General features: G+C 50.3%; 1 protein-coding gene across 1 annotated transcript in view; it reads right to left on the reverse strand.

Annotated features, from left to right (window-relative positions):
- Positions 1–15,756, reverse strand: part of flcn (folliculin) — a 33,792-nt gene extending 18,036 nt beyond the window's left edge. The window contains exons 1-8 of the mRNA XM_063034978.1: positions 15,387–15,756; positions 10,049–10,453; positions 8,732–8,878; positions 8,004–8,225; positions 7,541–7,707; positions 2,843–2,934; positions 1,773–1,966; positions 1,028–1,141 (exon numbers count right to left, since the gene is read on the reverse strand). Of these exons, the coding sequence (XP_062891048.1) occupies positions 1,028–1,141; positions 1,773–1,966; positions 2,843–2,934; positions 7,541–7,707; positions 8,004–8,225; positions 8,732–8,878; positions 10,049–10,279 (1,167 nt within the window). The 5' untranslated portion in view covers positions 10,280–10,453; positions 15,387–15,756. The remainder of the gene's footprint in view (positions 1–1,027; positions 1,142–1,772; positions 1,967–2,842; positions 2,935–7,540; positions 7,708–8,003; positions 8,226–8,731; positions 8,879–10,048; positions 10,454–15,386) is intronic.
- Positions 15,757–16,451: the final 695 nt, after the last annotated feature.

Below are 16,451 nucleotides of genomic sequence, written 5' to 3' on the forward strand. Positions count from 1 at the left end.
TGCAGGGGTATGAAAGGCTGGTGAGGGCACACTTGCACACTGCGCACAAATCTCGAAATTTAACACGCAGTGGGTGGCAGAAATGCGCATGTACATTGTTCGACAGTACAGCACAGGTACAGGCCCTTCAGCCCATAAAGTTTGCCCCAAACAAGTTAAATTCGTAACCAAATGCTCAACTACTTCAGGAGGCTGAAGAGAGCTGGGCGATACACCTACACACTCACGTCATTCTGCAGATGCGCAGTAGAGAGCATCCTGACAAGATGCATCACTGCATGGCACGGAAACTGCACTGCTGCAGAGAGCAAGGCTCTTCAACGGGTAGTCAAAACTGCCCAACACATCAAGAGTACCAGCCTACCCCCCAGCAAAGACACTTCATTGGGTGCACCTGTGCACCTGCTTGTTAATGCAAATATCACGTGGCAGCAATCAAAGCATAAAAGCATGCAGACATGGTCAATAGCTTTAGTTGCATTTCAGTCCAGACATGACAATTGTGCAGAAATTTGATCTAAATTACTTTAACCGTGGAATGATTGTTGGTGCCAGACAGAGTGGACTGAGTCTCTCAGAAACTGCCGATCTCCTGGGATTTTCACGCACAACAGTCTCTACAGGTTAACAGAGAACGCTGCGTAAAACAAAAAAATGTCCAGCGGGTGGCAGTTCTGTGGGTGAAAGTACCTTGTTAATGAGAGAGGTCAGAGAATGGCCAGGCTGGCTCAAGTTGACAGTAGCTCAAATAAACACACGCTACCACAGTGGTGTGCAGAAGAGCGTCTCTGAACGCACAATACGTCCAACCCTGAAGTGGATGGTTAGGTGCAGGAGGTACCTAATGAAGTGGTCACCGAGTGTATTTCGCTAGGTTGTGGAAGCAGGAACCAGAGGGCACAAGTTTCAGCTGAGAGAGGAGGGATTTAACAAGAACCTGAGGGGCAACTTTTTTTTAAAGAAACATAGAGGAAGTGAGCTGACAGAGGAAGTTACATGGCTCAAAGCTATGAGATGCTGTGCTTACCACGAGAACATCGATGGCTGATTCGATCAGCTTGCGGTTGGGACCCCTCCAGATGACCTGGTTCCCCATCAACACGTGCCAGGCAAGAACGTGGAAAGACACTGGGGACAGGACCTGGGGTGGGGTGGGGTGGAGGAGAGTGAATGTACAGAACACTTAATATTCTACTGCAGCATTAGACAACATTGCTTGCTATTCACATGGAATAACGAGGCCAAAACGGGACTCCCTCACCCATCACCCCCCGCGCCACCCCCCCCCCACCGAATTAACACTGTGGCAGATGCAGAGTACGTGGACTCCAAAGAGGCAGATTAGTGATGTGGTGGTGCAGTGTATATGGACTAACGACGGGAAATCCTGAGTTGTGGCTTCGGGAAGAGAGGTGAGCGATGTGGCGGATGCACAGTTCATGGACTGACAATGGGAAATCCAGAGTTGTGGCTTTGGGAAGGTGGATTAGCAAAGTAGCGGATGCTGAGTAGATGGACTAGATGGAAATTCTGAGTTGGACCTTCAGGAAGGTGGATCAGCGATGTGACGGATGCAGAGTGCATGGACTAACAGGAAATACTGTGTTGTGGTTCGGGAAGGCAGATTAGCAATGCAGTGGATACTGAGTACGTGGACTAACAACAACGAAAGACTGAGTCACCTGTGCCTTGGGGGGCGGTGGAGAGGAGCAGGAGCACAAGAAGGTTGTCACCGGGCACCAAGACACTGACCACACCTTGCACCAACCCACCTGCCTCATGTGGCGCAGGGAGCGGAAGACGGGAGTTGACCCAGGACATAAGGCCCAGCCAGAGCCCCAGGCACACTCAGCAGGGTGACCCATCTGCGAAGGGCCCAGCGTCCCATCGTGGGGGCCAACTGCTTCATCGATGGGGCGGGGTGGGCGTTCAGAGTCCTCCCAGGAAAGGGAGTCTTCCTCTAATTCTGTGGGGAGGGGGAGAAGCAATGGGTGAGGGAGGGTGGGGGAAGGCAGGCAATGGGTGAGGGAGGGTGGGGGAAGGGAGGGGAGGGGATGTGCATGAGAGAGGGGAGACGATGTGGGTAAGGATCAGTAGGGGAGGTAGCAGCGGTAACGTGTGTGAGGGAAAGTGGGAGAGGGAGGGGAGATGACATCAGTGAGGGTCAGTGGGGGGCAGCAGAGGCGACGTGTGTGAAAGAGTGGGGGAGGGAGGGGAAGCAGGCAGGGAGATGGAGAGGGTGGGGCAAAGTGAGAGGACGAAGGGGAGAGAAGGAAGGTGGTAGAGGAGAAGTGAGAGATGAAAGGAGGGGGAGGAGAGAGATGATGTGAGTGAGAAGGGGTTTGGCAGAGGGGGGAGAGGGATGGTGGGATAAGGGGTGGATAAGCGAGAAAGGGATAGAATTGGGGGAGATAATAGGGTGGGGAGGCGATGGGAGGGTAGGGTAGGGTAGGATAGGAGTGAAAGGGGGTGTGGAAGGGAAGAAAGAGATACCATTAGTCACATTACACAAAAACCCCTGTCCATGGCCCTTCTGATGTGACCATCTGTAAAGGAAGATCCCACTCATCACTCACATTAGGAACCAAAGTCAATACTGGGGAGGGGTGGGGAGAGAACTGGACGAGGCGTACCCGGATTCTGGCATCCCTGTCCCAAGATACTCCCATCCTAGGACACTGGTGTCCTACCAGACTGACAGTAGTCAGACTGGCCACCAGATAAAGAAATCACAGTTGTGGCAAGCAGTATAGCCTATTGCTGCCTCCCCCGGGTCAGTTCAGCCCCAAATGAAGTCCTGGGGAATCACGGGCATCCCACCCCCTCCCCGACATTCTCTCACCTGCTTGCTTTTCCCTTTGGACAAGGGTGTCCTCAGTGGGGGCACCTTCCAGAAGCTTCTCGGTCAGACGGCTTCCACAGGATTTCAGCAGCCTGGGCAGATAGAGAAGGAGAGGGTGCAAGAGAAGAAAAGGGTATTGGTCTCCAGAGTAAATACAGCACAGTCACAGGCCATTCAGCCCAAATCATCCCTGCTGACCAGGAACCCCTGTCTGAGCTGGTCCCAATCATATGCTTTTGGCCCATCTGAGTCTTTCAAAGTTAGTTATTCTCAAAGTACACACACGTCACCACATACACCCCTGAAATTTGCTTCCTTATGCGTCCACACAGTAAATCTAAGAAACATAATAGAATCAATGAAAGACTGCACCCAACAGGACAAACAACTAATGAGCAAAAGACGACAAACTGCAAACAGAAAAGAGAAAAAATAATAATAGTAACAAATAAATAAGCAATAAATATCAAGAACATGAGGTGAAGAAGAGTCCTTGAAAGTGAGTCCACAGGTCCTGGGAACAGTAGTGTTGGGGTGAGTGAAGTTATCCCCTCTGGTTCAGGAGCCTGATGGTTGAGGGGTAATAACTGTTCATGAACCTAGTGGGTCTTGACCCTCTTGTACCTTCTTCTTGACAGCAGCAGCGAGAAGAGAGCGTGTCCTGGGTGGTGGGGGTCCCTGGTAATGGATGCTGTTTTCCTGCAAGACCGCACGGTGTAGATGTGTTCAATGGTAGGGAGGGATTTACCTGTGATGGACTTTACATGATTTCATATCCAGGTACCTGTCTAAATCTCTTTGAAACGTTGTAGTTATACTTGTGGATCCTTAAGTTTGGTACAGCCAGGGATGGGAATGGGGATAAGCTCCAACTACGTTTTAAATACTCCCAATGGTGGCATCTCAAATAGCCTCTGACAACAAAGTACAGCTCCTGGCCTTCACTTGCAGCTTAGCTACCAAACCCGGCAGAACTTTTCTACTGACAGGAGGAGGGGCAAAGGCGGGTTACTGGCCCTTAAAACCAATTGTTTTAGCCATGGTTGACAGCTCATCTAGAAGAAGGAAAACTCAGATCTCAAACCTCCGCTGCCTTGCGACTATACCCACTCATGGAGAAGGCTTCAGGAGTAAACCCCGAGGAAGAAATCCAGAGCCAGAGACCCTAAGGCTGGTCTATGTTGAGTTCAACGCTGACTGGCAACTGCTGTGACAGCACAGGTGCCAGACTGTATTAGTCTCTACTGTTCCTTTGGATTCATCGACTGCGTGGAGAGGGGGAGCCTGCTGCCTGGGCAACAGCTTGCTCGCCATATCGTACTGCCCTGGCTTGCATATAGACAGCCAGGATGCAACATCCATGGCTGACCCCGACCAACGGAGAGTTTCCTTTGTACCTGCCGTTGCTGTAGCTTAAACACTGTAGTTCCATCTGCCTTCACCCCTTCATCTGGCAGCTCATTCCACAGACATAGGAAATCAACCGGGTTCTTAAAAGGACCAAACGAAAAACCAGCAAACCTAACGAGGAGGAATCCATCGCTACCACCTGTCTTCCACTGTTTCTGGAAGGATTACCAGGATCCTGAAGAGATACTGGAGTAATACTATCCACAAACCCTTGAGGAAACTCACATCACAGATCATCCAGGTCAAAGGTGACCTGGGCTCAGGTCGGCTGGCGTTTGCAGGACTCCCTGTGAATATGGAGCAGTGTATATCAGCCAGACTGGGCGCACGGTGGAAACCCACATCAAGGAGCACAGGATGTGTACCTGTTTGGGTCACCCGGAGAAATCGGCGGTAGCAATTTTATTCCCAATGGCCATAGGATTAACTTGGACGGCACAAAACTAGCGTGCTGCACCTTTGGCTTTTGGGACCACCTCGAGAAGGAAACCATTGAAATAAAGCTAGAGGAAAATAATTTTAACAGAGATGAAGGTCTCACTCTAAGTAAGAACTGGAATTTGATTGTAAACAGCAGAAACCTGACTGGATGAGAGGAGGACAGATGACAGGGGTATAAATACCACCAGACTAAACCTGCCCAGGCATCATCCTCGATGATGATGGCAAAGCTTGTCATCGAAATGTCGGTTAAAATTGATACCTGTACCCGGATGGAAGCACGAGAAGAGTTTATTCATTATATATGCCAGGAAAGCACTAGATCCTTTTTAGGTTATTAAAGTATGGAAAGCAGTCTTTGATTAAATATATTCATTTTACAACCAAATGGAGCCTAGGTTCTGGCCATGTGGAACCCCACATTTGAATTATTGTACTGTAATTCTATACGCTATGACAAAAACTTAAGGTTGTTTTGATTTGATACAATATGGAAAATATCGTAACATTGATAAAACTCCAGAAATCTCTCCAAATGAGGTTTTTTTTACCTTTTGCGGGGTGGGGTAACATTTTCCATATAATCATATAACAATTACAGCACGGAAACAGGCCATCTCGGCCCCTCTAGTCCGTGTCAAACTCTTACTCTCACCTAGTCCCACCAACCCGCATTCAGCCCATAACCCTCCATTCCTTTCCTGTCCATATATCTGTCCAATTAAACTTTAAACGTCAACATCGAACCTGCCTCAACCACTTCTGCTGGAAGCTCGTTCCACACAGCTACCACTCTCTGAGTAAAGAAGTTCCCCCTCATGTTACCTCTAAACTTTTGCCCTTTAACTCTCAACTCATGTCCTCTTGTTTGAATCTTCCTCACTCTCAATGGAAAAAGCCTATCCACATCAACTCTATCTATCCCCCTCATAATTTTAAATACCTCTATCAAGTCCCTCCTCAACTTTCTACGTTCCAAAGAATAAAGACCCAACTTGTTCAACCTTTCTCTGTAACTTAGGTGATGAAACCCAGGTAACATTCGAGTAAATCTTCTCTGTACTCTCTCTATTTTGTTGACATCTTTCCTATAATTCGGTGACCAAAACTGTACACAATACTCCAAATTTGGCCTCACCAATGCCTTCTACAATTTTAACATTACATCCCAACTCCAATACTCAATGCTCTGATTTATAAAGGCCAGCAAACCAAAAGCTTTCTTCACCACCCTATCCACATGAGATTCCACCTTCAGGGAACTATGCACCATTACTCCTAGATCCTTCTGTTCTACTGCATTCTTCAATGCCCTACCATTTACCACGTATGTCCTATTTTGATTAGTCCTACCAAAATGTAGCACCACACGTTTATCAGCATTAAACTCCATCTGCTATACTGATGTTAATATGGAATATATGCAAAAAGTGATTATTTATTTGAAGTAATAAAGCTACCACTAATGCAATGTTATCACATATTTTCTAACTCTAGAGATGTATACCCTGCCAAAGATCACTATGAGCGTTATTCCCCCCAGATGGTACTGACCAACCCTACTGGCTCACGGACTATTTCAGCTTGTCGCATTTGCCTGCCTTGGGCCCATATCCCTCTAGATCAGAGGCTCCCAACCCGGGATCCGTGGACCCCTCGGTTCACGGTATTGGTCCAAGGCAGGAAAAAGGACAGGAGCCCCTGCTCTAAAACTTCCTTATCCACATACCTGTCTAAATGACTTTTACGGAACTGATGTCTATGTCTTTGTGGCCAAGCTTGCACGTGATACAAAGATAGATGAGGGAGCAAGTACCATTGAGGAATCTGAGTCTGCAGAAGCACTTGGACAGACCAGGACGGGCAAAGAAGTGGCAGATGGAATACTGTGCTGGAAGTGTATGGTCATGCACTTTGGTAGAAATAAAAGTGTAGATTACATTCTGAACAGGATTCAGAAATCAGAAATGCAAAGGGACTTGGAAGTCTTCGTGCAGGATTCCCTAGAGGTTAGCTTTCAGGTTGAGTCTGTGGTGAGGAAGGCAAATGCAACGTTAGCATTCACTTTGAGAAGATGAGAACATAAAAGCAAGCATGTAATGCCAAGGCCTTACAAGGCCACGATCAGGATTTTGTGATCAGTTCTGAGTCCCATAGAAGACCATACATCCCCTTCCCCCAAGTCTTTACCAATATTTACGGCAGAGGTTGATAGATTCTTGATTGGTCAGGGAGTGAAGTGATACAGAGACAAGGCAAGAGATTGGGGCTGAGAGGGAAAATGGATCAGCCATGATGAAATGGCAGAGCAGACTCGATGGGCCAAATTGCCTAATTCTGCTCCGATATCTTACGGTCTTATGAGATGAATCGAATATTGAAAGGCCCATTTAGAGTGGAGAGGATCTTCCCTGAAGTGGGGGAAGTCTAGGCACAGCCTCAGAATATGACATTTCTTTAGACCAGAGAGGAAAAGGAATTTCTATAGCCAGAGGGTGGTGAATCTGTGGAATTCATAGCCACAGACAGTTGTGGAGCCTTCACCTCTCGTACCCCCTCTCCCAATTCCCCCCCTCAGCGGGGGAGCTAGCGTGGAGGAAGGCCCGGAGGGTGCTGGCATTGGGAGAACAAGGGCCCAACCACACTTCTGTTGTCCTCTGCTCCCTGTAAGCCTTAATCATCCCTCTCCTTATCTCCTTTCCCTCCCATTCCCTCCTTTCTCAACCCTTCCCTACGCTACACTCTCCAGCCCACTTTCCTCCTCTATCCCCTTCCTGTCCCCTCCCACCCATCCACCTCTCTCTCTCCTTCCCTTGCCCTCTCTGTTCCTCCCCCGCTCCCCCTCACCAGGCGAAGCTGCTGTGCAGCGAGGCCCAGAGGTTGCTGGCGTTGGTGAGCGACGGCAGAGACCGCGCTGCACTCCCGTTGCGCTGGTGCAGGAAGGCACCGGGGGTGAAGGCCGTGTTCATCCGGTGGGCCCGCTGGGGGCAGCCATACTGTTCTGCCTCAAACACCTGGGGGGAGAGGGGAAAAGGAAGGTGGGGAGAGTAAAAGAGACGTAGGATTAACTCCCCAACTCGTTCCTCCTCCAGACCCCACATTCGCCCAACCCCACCACTTCACTTCGCTCCGTCAAACATCCATCCCCTCCCTCGGTCTCTCACCCCCCCCCCACACCCTCCATTCTTCCCTCCCTCCTTACACACTATTCCACTCCCTCCTCCCCGCTCCCTCCCTTGCCCCGTCCATCTCCCACCCCCACCCCACTTCCCCATGGGCTAGGCGGGGGTGCCCCCGCCGCGGTTCCTACCCTCAGCGCGCTGGCCTGCAGCTGTCCGATGATGGCGCGGACGGCGGTGAAGAGGAAGGGCCATGAGCTGATGAGGTAGAGCCGGTCCATCATCACCACGATGATGCTGTACCAGCGCTGGAATCCCCGTGCCAGGCTGTCCTTGATGAAGAACGTGTGGCTGAAGACAAAGCCGTGCTGCTCGTCCCCGAAGAAGATGGGCCCCTCCCGGCCTGGGCACACCTGAGGAGAGGGGGGCCAGACGGTGAGCCAGTCACAGGGGCGGGCGGGGGGGTCAAGTGAATAAACGTCCCCTCGGTCAGCAGAAAAGGGGCAGAGGAGTGCAGACAGCGGGAGAGGGGAGGGAGGGTGCTGAGACGACCACGGGAAAGGGATAGGGATGCGGGGAGGGTGAGAGGTGAGAGAAAAGGGAGGAGTGGGGTGGGGAGGGGTTCGGTTTAGGATGCAGTGGCAGGGTTAAGTAGAAGGAAAGGTCTGGGGAGAGGGATGATGGGGAGATCAGGCATGGGACTGGGGAGGGGTGTGTGTGTGTGTGTGTGTGTGTGTGTGTGTGTGTGTGTGTGTATATACGCGCGCAAGGTCCCTGTATTAATGAATCTCTTCCAATGAAACCACCCCGCGTCCCACCATTGCTGATACCCCCCCAAGGTTTTACCTTCCCCCTCCCCACACCACCATCTCCTCCCTGCCCCCCCAAACGGCCCGCAGCCCCCTCCTCACGGACCCACCTCACAGCTGAGGCTGCGGACGCAGGCCTGCCGGACGATGATGAAGAGTTGCGGGTGGGTGGGGTGCTGGTGGCTGACGTACTCGATGGAGGCCTCCCGGTCCAGGCTGACGTAACCCGGGTGGCCGAGGGAGAAGGAGCGGCAGCCCTGGAACACAACAGGGAGAGTCAGAGGAGAGATGGGAGGGGGGGAAGGGGAGAGGACGGGAGAGCAACAGAGCGTGAGAGAGATGGCGAGATGGATGTTGGTGAGAGGGGAAGAGGCAGGTTCAAGGGAGAGAGGGGCAGGGGAAAGAGACAATGTGGAGGTGCAAGGAGAGGAGGCAGAGAACGAGGGGCTGGGGCAAGGGAGAGGACTGAGGGAGAGGCAGTACAGTGGAAGGTATTCTTACAGGAAGACAAGGAATGTACAGTTCTGAGGGTGTTTCAGAGGTGGGGGGGCGAGAGAGGGGCTTGAACTGGAGTACTGGGAGTACGGGGGTTACAGATGTAGGGAGGGGGCAAGGGATGGGTTTGAACAGGAGAACAAGGAGTGTAGGTGTTACAGATAAGAAGGGGATGAGGGAGGGGTTTGAACAGGAGGATGGGGGTGTAGGGGTTACAGAGATAGGGAGGGTTGAGGGAGGAGTTTGAAAAGGAGGTTGTTACGGATGAGGGAGGGGTTTGAACAAGGGTTCGGGGAATAGGGGTTACAGAGGTAGGGAGGGTTGAGGGAGGAGTTTGAACAGGACGATGGGGAGTGTAGGTGTTAGAGATAAGGAGAGGATGAGGGAGGGGTTTGAACAGGAGGATGGGGGTGTAGGGGTTACAGAGATAAGGAGGGTTGAGGGAGGAGTTTGAAAAGGAGGTTGTTACGGATGAGGGAGGGGTTTGAACAAGGGTTCGGGGAATAGGGGTTACAGAGATAGGGAGGGTTGAGGGAGGAGTTTGAACAGGACGATGGGGAGTGTAGGTGTTAGAGATAAGGAGAGGATGAGGGAGGAGTTTGAACAGGTGGCGGGGTGTAGGGATTACAGAGATAGGGAGGGGTTCAAACAGGAGGACGGGAAGTGTAGGAGTTAGAGATACGAAGGGAGCGAGGAAGGGGTTTTTACAGGAGGACGGGGACTGCAGGGGTTACGGAGATCGGGAGGGGGTGAGGGAGAGGTTTGAACTGGATGACAGGGAGAGGTTGAGGGAAGAGCTTGAATGAGGAAGGCAGAGATTTGTGGGGAATTCACGGGCATAAGGGGGGGTTTACAGAGAGGAGGGTGCAGATGTGAGACGGAGGATGCGGTCGTGATGGGGAAGGGAGTAGGGGGCGGTGAAGCCCATCTACCTCACACATTTCGGCCCTCCTAAGACCGGGGCTCCCTGAGGCTTCGCTGCCCCCATCAGCCGGGCTGCGTGCCTGTGTCCCCATCTGGATGCCCCCCTCCTCGTCATCAGCAGCACCACACACCCCCGGCTCCCCTCCCGGCGGCAGGGCCGAGTGCAGAGCCTGGGTGCAGAACAAGGTCCGGGGACCGTGCAGCTCGCAGAAGTGGCATAGAGCCACGATGGCATTCATCGTCACTCCCCTCCTCTTCCTTGCCGTCGAATTATCTTCCTCCTCGTCTTCCTGTCCTTTGTTGCTGGGAATGGGCGAGGCCCTCTTCCTTCCCAACAGCGGAGGGAGGGACCCTCCTCCTCGCTGAGAGTGGGAGAGGCCCTCCTCAGGAACGGACGCTCAGAGTGACGGACCCTGGAACAGGAGAGTGAGACGTAGGGGTCAATGGGAAGGGACCGGCCCTGCTGCCCGCCATGGTTCGTATGGACAGGTGAACCAGATCCCCAGCTGCCGAGGAGACCCATGCCCCTCCATCCAACACCACACTCCCACCCACCCTGCCTGTATCTCGTTTCCAAACCAAAGTGGCCAAGTCTGAAACCCCTCTCCCCATTGTCCTCTGCCTCTCTTACCCTCTCTCTCTACCCTTTCCTTCTGTCCTTTCTTCTCTATCCCTCTCTTATCATCTCTCTTATGCTTTTCTCCTCTCTACACCCTCTCTGCCCCTTTATTTTGCTCCCTCCATGAACCACTCCTCAGAGGTGGAGAGGGTTATCAACTAGCCGTTACTATTTCAGAGATCTTTCCTGGGCCCAGCACGGAAATGCAATTACGAACAAAGTGCAGCAGCGCTTCTACTTCCCGAGGAGTTGCAGAATTTCGACATGGCAGCTAAAACTTTGGTAAGCATCTACACATGTGTGGTGGAGAGTATATTGACTGGCTGCATCACAGCCTGGTATGGAAACACCAGTGCCCCCGAATGGAAAATCCTACAAAAGGTAGCAGATCCGGCCTAGTCCGTCCCGGGTAAACCCTTCCCAACCATTGAGCGTATCTACACAAAACTTTGTCACAGGAAAGCAGCATCAATCATTAGAGATCCCCACCACCCAGGACACGTTCTCTTCTCCCTATTGCCATCAGAAGGTGCAAAAGCCTCAGGACCCACACCACCAGGTTCAGGAACAGTTATTACATCAGGCTCTTGAACCAAAGAGGATATATATATATAACACGCTGTAAGGTTTCACTCCTAATGTAATGGCCTCTCTGGAATGTTTCACTGCTAAGGCAATGGTTTCTCTGTAGCAGCAATGTTTGGGTTATGACTGGAGATAACGGGGACTTTGGCATGTATGTTAACTAATGAGAGCAGTGTTGTTCTTTCTTCTGGGTCTGGAAGAGGGCTTTTCACAGTCTTTTGTCGGGGAGAGATGAAGAGAGAGGACATGAATGGAGAGCGCTGGTAGACAGCCGGACAGAGTGGACTGAGGAGCGAGGGTCCGAGGGTCGGCTACGCTCAGAGGGCGACGATGGGAACAAATGGATGAAACCGTAAGCTCCAACGTTTGTGCATTAGACTATTTCATAAGAGTAGGCCCTTTCTTTTTGTTTCTTTACCAACCATATAGTCAAATTAATAATTATAAAGCTCAATTGTTTAATCACATATTGTCAACCGTTTGTTCTTTCATGGTACTGATTTGTAACGGGACACATCGCATAGCATCCACCCAAAACAAGATTTCTTAAGTTTGGCCGGGTCAAACCTCCCACCTCTTTTTCTCTCTCTCCTCTTTTCTTTCCCCTCTTCCTCTGTCCTCACTCCCTTTTCTCTCTTTCCTGACTCCCTTTCATTCTGCTTTTTCTCTCTCACCTTTTCCCTCACTCCTTCTTTCCCTCCCCCTTTCCCTTTTCAAATTTTATTTTTTTCAAATTTCACTTTTATTTTTTCAAATTCAAAGGGGTATAGTGAGAGGGACAGAGGGAGAAAAAAGAGAGAGAAAGAATGTGTGTATATAAATAAATAACGGATGGGGTATGAGGGGGAAGTGGGGCATTAGCGGAAGTTAGAGAAGTCAATGTTCATGCCATCAGGTTGGAGGCTACCCAGACGGAATATAAGGTGTTGTTCCTCCAACCTGAGTGTGGTTTCATCTTTACAGTAGTGGAGGCCGTGGATAGACATGTCAGAATGGGAATGGGACGTGGAATTAAAATGTGTGGCCACTGGGAGATCCTGCTTTCTCTGGCAGACAGAGCATAGATGTTCAGCAAAACCATCTCCCAGTCTGCGTCGGATCTTGCCAATATATAGAAGGCCGCATCAGGAGCACCGGATGCAATATATCACCTCAGCCGACTCACAGGTGAAGTGTCGCCTCACCTGGAAGGACTGTCTGGGGCCCCGAATGGTGGTGAGGGAGGAAGTGTAAGGACATGTGTAGCACTTGTTCCACTTACAAGGATAAGTGCCAGGAGGGAGTACCCCATCCGTTATTTATTTATATACACACATTCTTTCTCTCTCTCTCCTTTTTCTCCCTCTGTCCCTCTCACTATACCACTTGCCCATCCTCTGGGTTTTTCCCCCCTCCCCCTTTTCCTTCTCCCTGGGCCTCCTGTCCCATGATCCTCTCATCACTCTCTTTGCCAATCAACTGTCCAGCTCTTGGCTCCATCCCTCCCCCTCCTGTCTTCTCCTATCATTTTGGATCTCCCCCTCCCCCTCCCCCTCCCCCTCTCAAATCTCTTACTAACTCTTCTTTCAGTTAGTCCTGACGAAGGGTCTCGGCCCGAAACGTCGACTGTACCTCTTCCTAGAGATGCTGCCTGGCCTGCTGCGTTCACCAGCAACTTTGATATGTGTTGCTTGAATTTCCAGCATCTGCAGAATTCCTCATGTTTGCGAATTTACTATATGTTACTGTTATTTTAGGTTTTATGTGTTATTTGACATAATTTGATAGGTTATTTTTGGCTCACAAATTTTTCTCATATAAATAAACGGTGATTGCTTCACTTTACAACCTTCCGGCTTACGAACCATTTCATAGGAATGCTCTACCTTCGGATGGCAGGGGAAACCTGTAATGGTAAGACTCTTGGCAATGTGGAGGATCAGAGGGATCTTGGGGTCTGAGTCCATAGGACACTCAAAGCAGCTGTGCAGGTTGACTCTGTGGTTAAAAAAGCGTACGATGTATTGGCCTTCATCAATCATGGAACTGAATTAGGAGCCGAGAGGTAATGTTGCAGCTATATAGGACCCTGGTCAGACCACAGTTGGAGTACTGTGCTCAGTTCTGGTCGCCTCACTACAGGAAGGATGTGGAAGCCATAGAGAGGGTGCAGAGGAGATTTACAAGGATGTTGCCTGGATTGGGGAGCATGCCTTATGAGAATAGGTTGAGTGAACTCGGCCTTTTCTCCTTGGAGTGGCGGACGATGAGAGGAGGCCTGATAGAGGTGTATAAGATGATGAGAGGCATTGATCGTGTGGATAGACAGAGGCTTTTTCCCAGGGCTGAAATGGCTGCCACAAGAGGACACAGGTTTAAGGTGCTGGGGAGTAGGTACAGAGGAGATGTCAGGGGTAAGTTTTTTTACTCAGAGAGTGGGAGTGCGTGGAATGGGCTGCCGGCAACGGGGGTGGAGGCGGATACGATAAGGTCTTTTATGAGACTTTTGGATAGGTACATGGAGCTTAGAAAAATAGAGGGCTATAGGTAAGGCTAGTCATTTCTAAGGTAGGGACATGTTCTTTGACTTTATGGGCCAAAGGGCCTGTATTGGGCTGTCGGTTTTCTATGTTTCTATTTAACAAGCAGGACAGGCAAAGGAGAATCGTTTGATGTGTACTTGGATTTTCAGAAAGCCTTAGACACGGTGCCGCACATGAGGCTGTTTAACAAGTTAAGAGCCTGAGCGTGGTATTGCAGGAAAGCTACGCACATAGATAGAGCATTGGCTGATTGGCAGGAGGCAAAGTGTAGAGCTAAGGGGAGCCTTTTCTGGTTGGCTGCCAGTGACCAGTGGTGTTCCACTGGGGTCTGTGTTGGGACCACTTCTTTTTACGTTACACGTCAATAATTTGGATGATGAAATTGATAGTTTTGTGCAGATGATATGAAGATATGTGGGGGGGCAGTGGTGTTGAGGAAGTAGAGAGGCTACAGAAGGACAGACAAATTCAGAGAATGGGCAAAGAAGTGGCAAATGGAATACAGTATCGGGAAGTGTATGGTCACACACTTTGGCAGAAGAAATAAAAACACAGACTATTTTCTAAGTGGAGAGAAAACTCAAAAATCTGAAGGACAAAGGGACTTAAAAGCCCTCGTGCAGGATTTCATGAAGGTTAATTTGCAAGTTGAGTCGGGGGCGAGGAAGGCAAATGTAATGTCAGCATTCACTTCAAGAGGATCAGAATATAGAAGCAGGAATGTAAGTTGAGCCTTTATAAGGCACTGGTGGAGCCTCACTTGGGAGTTTTGTGAGCAGTTTTGGGCCCCTGATCTGAGAAAGAATGTGCTGACATTGTAAAGGGTTCAGAGGAGGTTCACAAGAAAGACTCCAAGAATGAAAGGGCTACCATATGACGATTAATGGCTCTGGGCCTGTACTCACTAGACTTCAGAAGAATGGGGGGGGGGGGGCGGGTCTCACTGACACCTATCCAATGCTGAAAAGCCTCGACTGAGTGGTTGTGGAGAGCATGTTTCCTCTAGTGGGGGAGTCTAGAACCAGAGGGCACAGGCTAAGAATAGACGGACGTCCATTTAGAACAGCAACGAAGAGTTATTTCTTTAGCCAGAGGGTGGTGAATCTGTGGAATTCATTGCCACAGGCGGCTGTGGAGGCCAAGGCATTGGATATACTAAAACCAGAGGTTGACAGGTTCGAGATTAGTCAGCCTTAATGTTATAGTAGTAGTAGATGATTAATCAGGGTGTGAATGGTTGCGGAGAGAAGGTGGGTGATCGGGGCTGAAAGGGAAATGGATCAGCCATGATGAAATGGTAGATCAGTCTCCATGGGTCAAATCACCTAATTCTGCTCCTATATCTTAATGTCTTATTGTCTACCTGGACTGCACTTCTCTGTAAATGTAACAGTTTACACTGTGTAATTATCTGATCTGTATGAACAGTAGGCAATATAAGCTTTATACCGCATCTCGGGACACGTGACAATAATAAACCAATTCCAGTATGTACTCTGACACTGTTTTCCCTTGAACTACCCCCAGTGCATGATCAGTATGAACAAGCACGCAAAGACATGTTCTCACTGTACCTGTCAATAATAAATAAATTTACCACCGTTCTGTGTTTAAACTTACCCGTCAGTTCAGCGTTAAAGTCTCCCACTTCTCCCCGGGGGAGAGCCGGCCTTTTCGTGAGCCCGCCGCACTGTAGTGGAGGAGCCCCCTCACGCCGTCAGATGACTTTAACTGTGCCTCTTGTTGTTGAACAGGGCAGTAAACCGGCGACTTGAGGCCTCGCTTTTGCAATATAGCTAACTGTTAAAGGTCTGCGTCCCTATCGCCTAACGTCCTCTCGCTCTCTTCTGCTGTCCTACTCCTCACCCCCTTCTCTCTCTCTCTCTCTCTCTCTCTCGCTCGCTCTTCTCGCTACTGTTCCGCTCCCCAACTCCGCATTTTGGAGTCGTTCTCTGCACTTGGCCCAGCTGAGTGAATCATGTGACGTGTGCCGTCACCTCCTGGACTTCCGGGAGTCGGTCATGCACCCGTGACGCATCTCAGCGTGAAGAAAACCATTTAAAAGAGAAATGAGTGTTTCTGGTTATACACTTTTATTTTATTTGGGGAACGACAACCTCACCTAAAGCAACGGCCCACTCGGATAGGCAGCCGGCTGGTGGGGTGTGTGTTCTTGTTCGAAAGCACGCCCCCTATCTGCTGGGTGCAGTGGGCGACCCTGCGGTCATCCTCCTGAACCCCTCGCCTGGGCAGGGAATCCCCGTCCGGGCCATTCTTGCGACCGTGTTGTATTTTCAGGCATTGGGTCGTCCCGTGGAGACGGCGACCGTGTTGTAATTTCAGGTCTTGTGACGTCAGGCGAAACTCACCCCCTCCCCCGACCAACTTCTTCCCCCACTGTCCCATGCTACTGTGTTCAGCAGGCCTCGCATACTGTTCTTACAGATCAAAACCTTACACAGTGCGGGGTAAAACAATAAAGGAATGCAGAATAAAGTGTTACAGAGAAAGTAAGGTGCAAGGAATACGGAAAGGTAGATTGTGAGATCTGGAGTCCTCCTTATCATACTCGGTTCAATAATTTGACAACAGCAGGGTAGAAACTGTCCTTGAGCCTGCTGGTACGTGCTTTCAGGCATTAAGCGCCCCCGCTCCCGTTCTTCACGTAATCCTTAACCCTTTATC

Source organism: Mobula hypostoma, chromosome 28 (assembly GCF_963921235.1).
Source record: "Mobula hypostoma chromosome 28, sMobHyp1.1, whole genome shotgun sequence".
NCBI lineage: Eukaryota > Metazoa > Chordata > Chondrichthyes > Myliobatiformes > Myliobatidae > Mobula > Mobula hypostoma.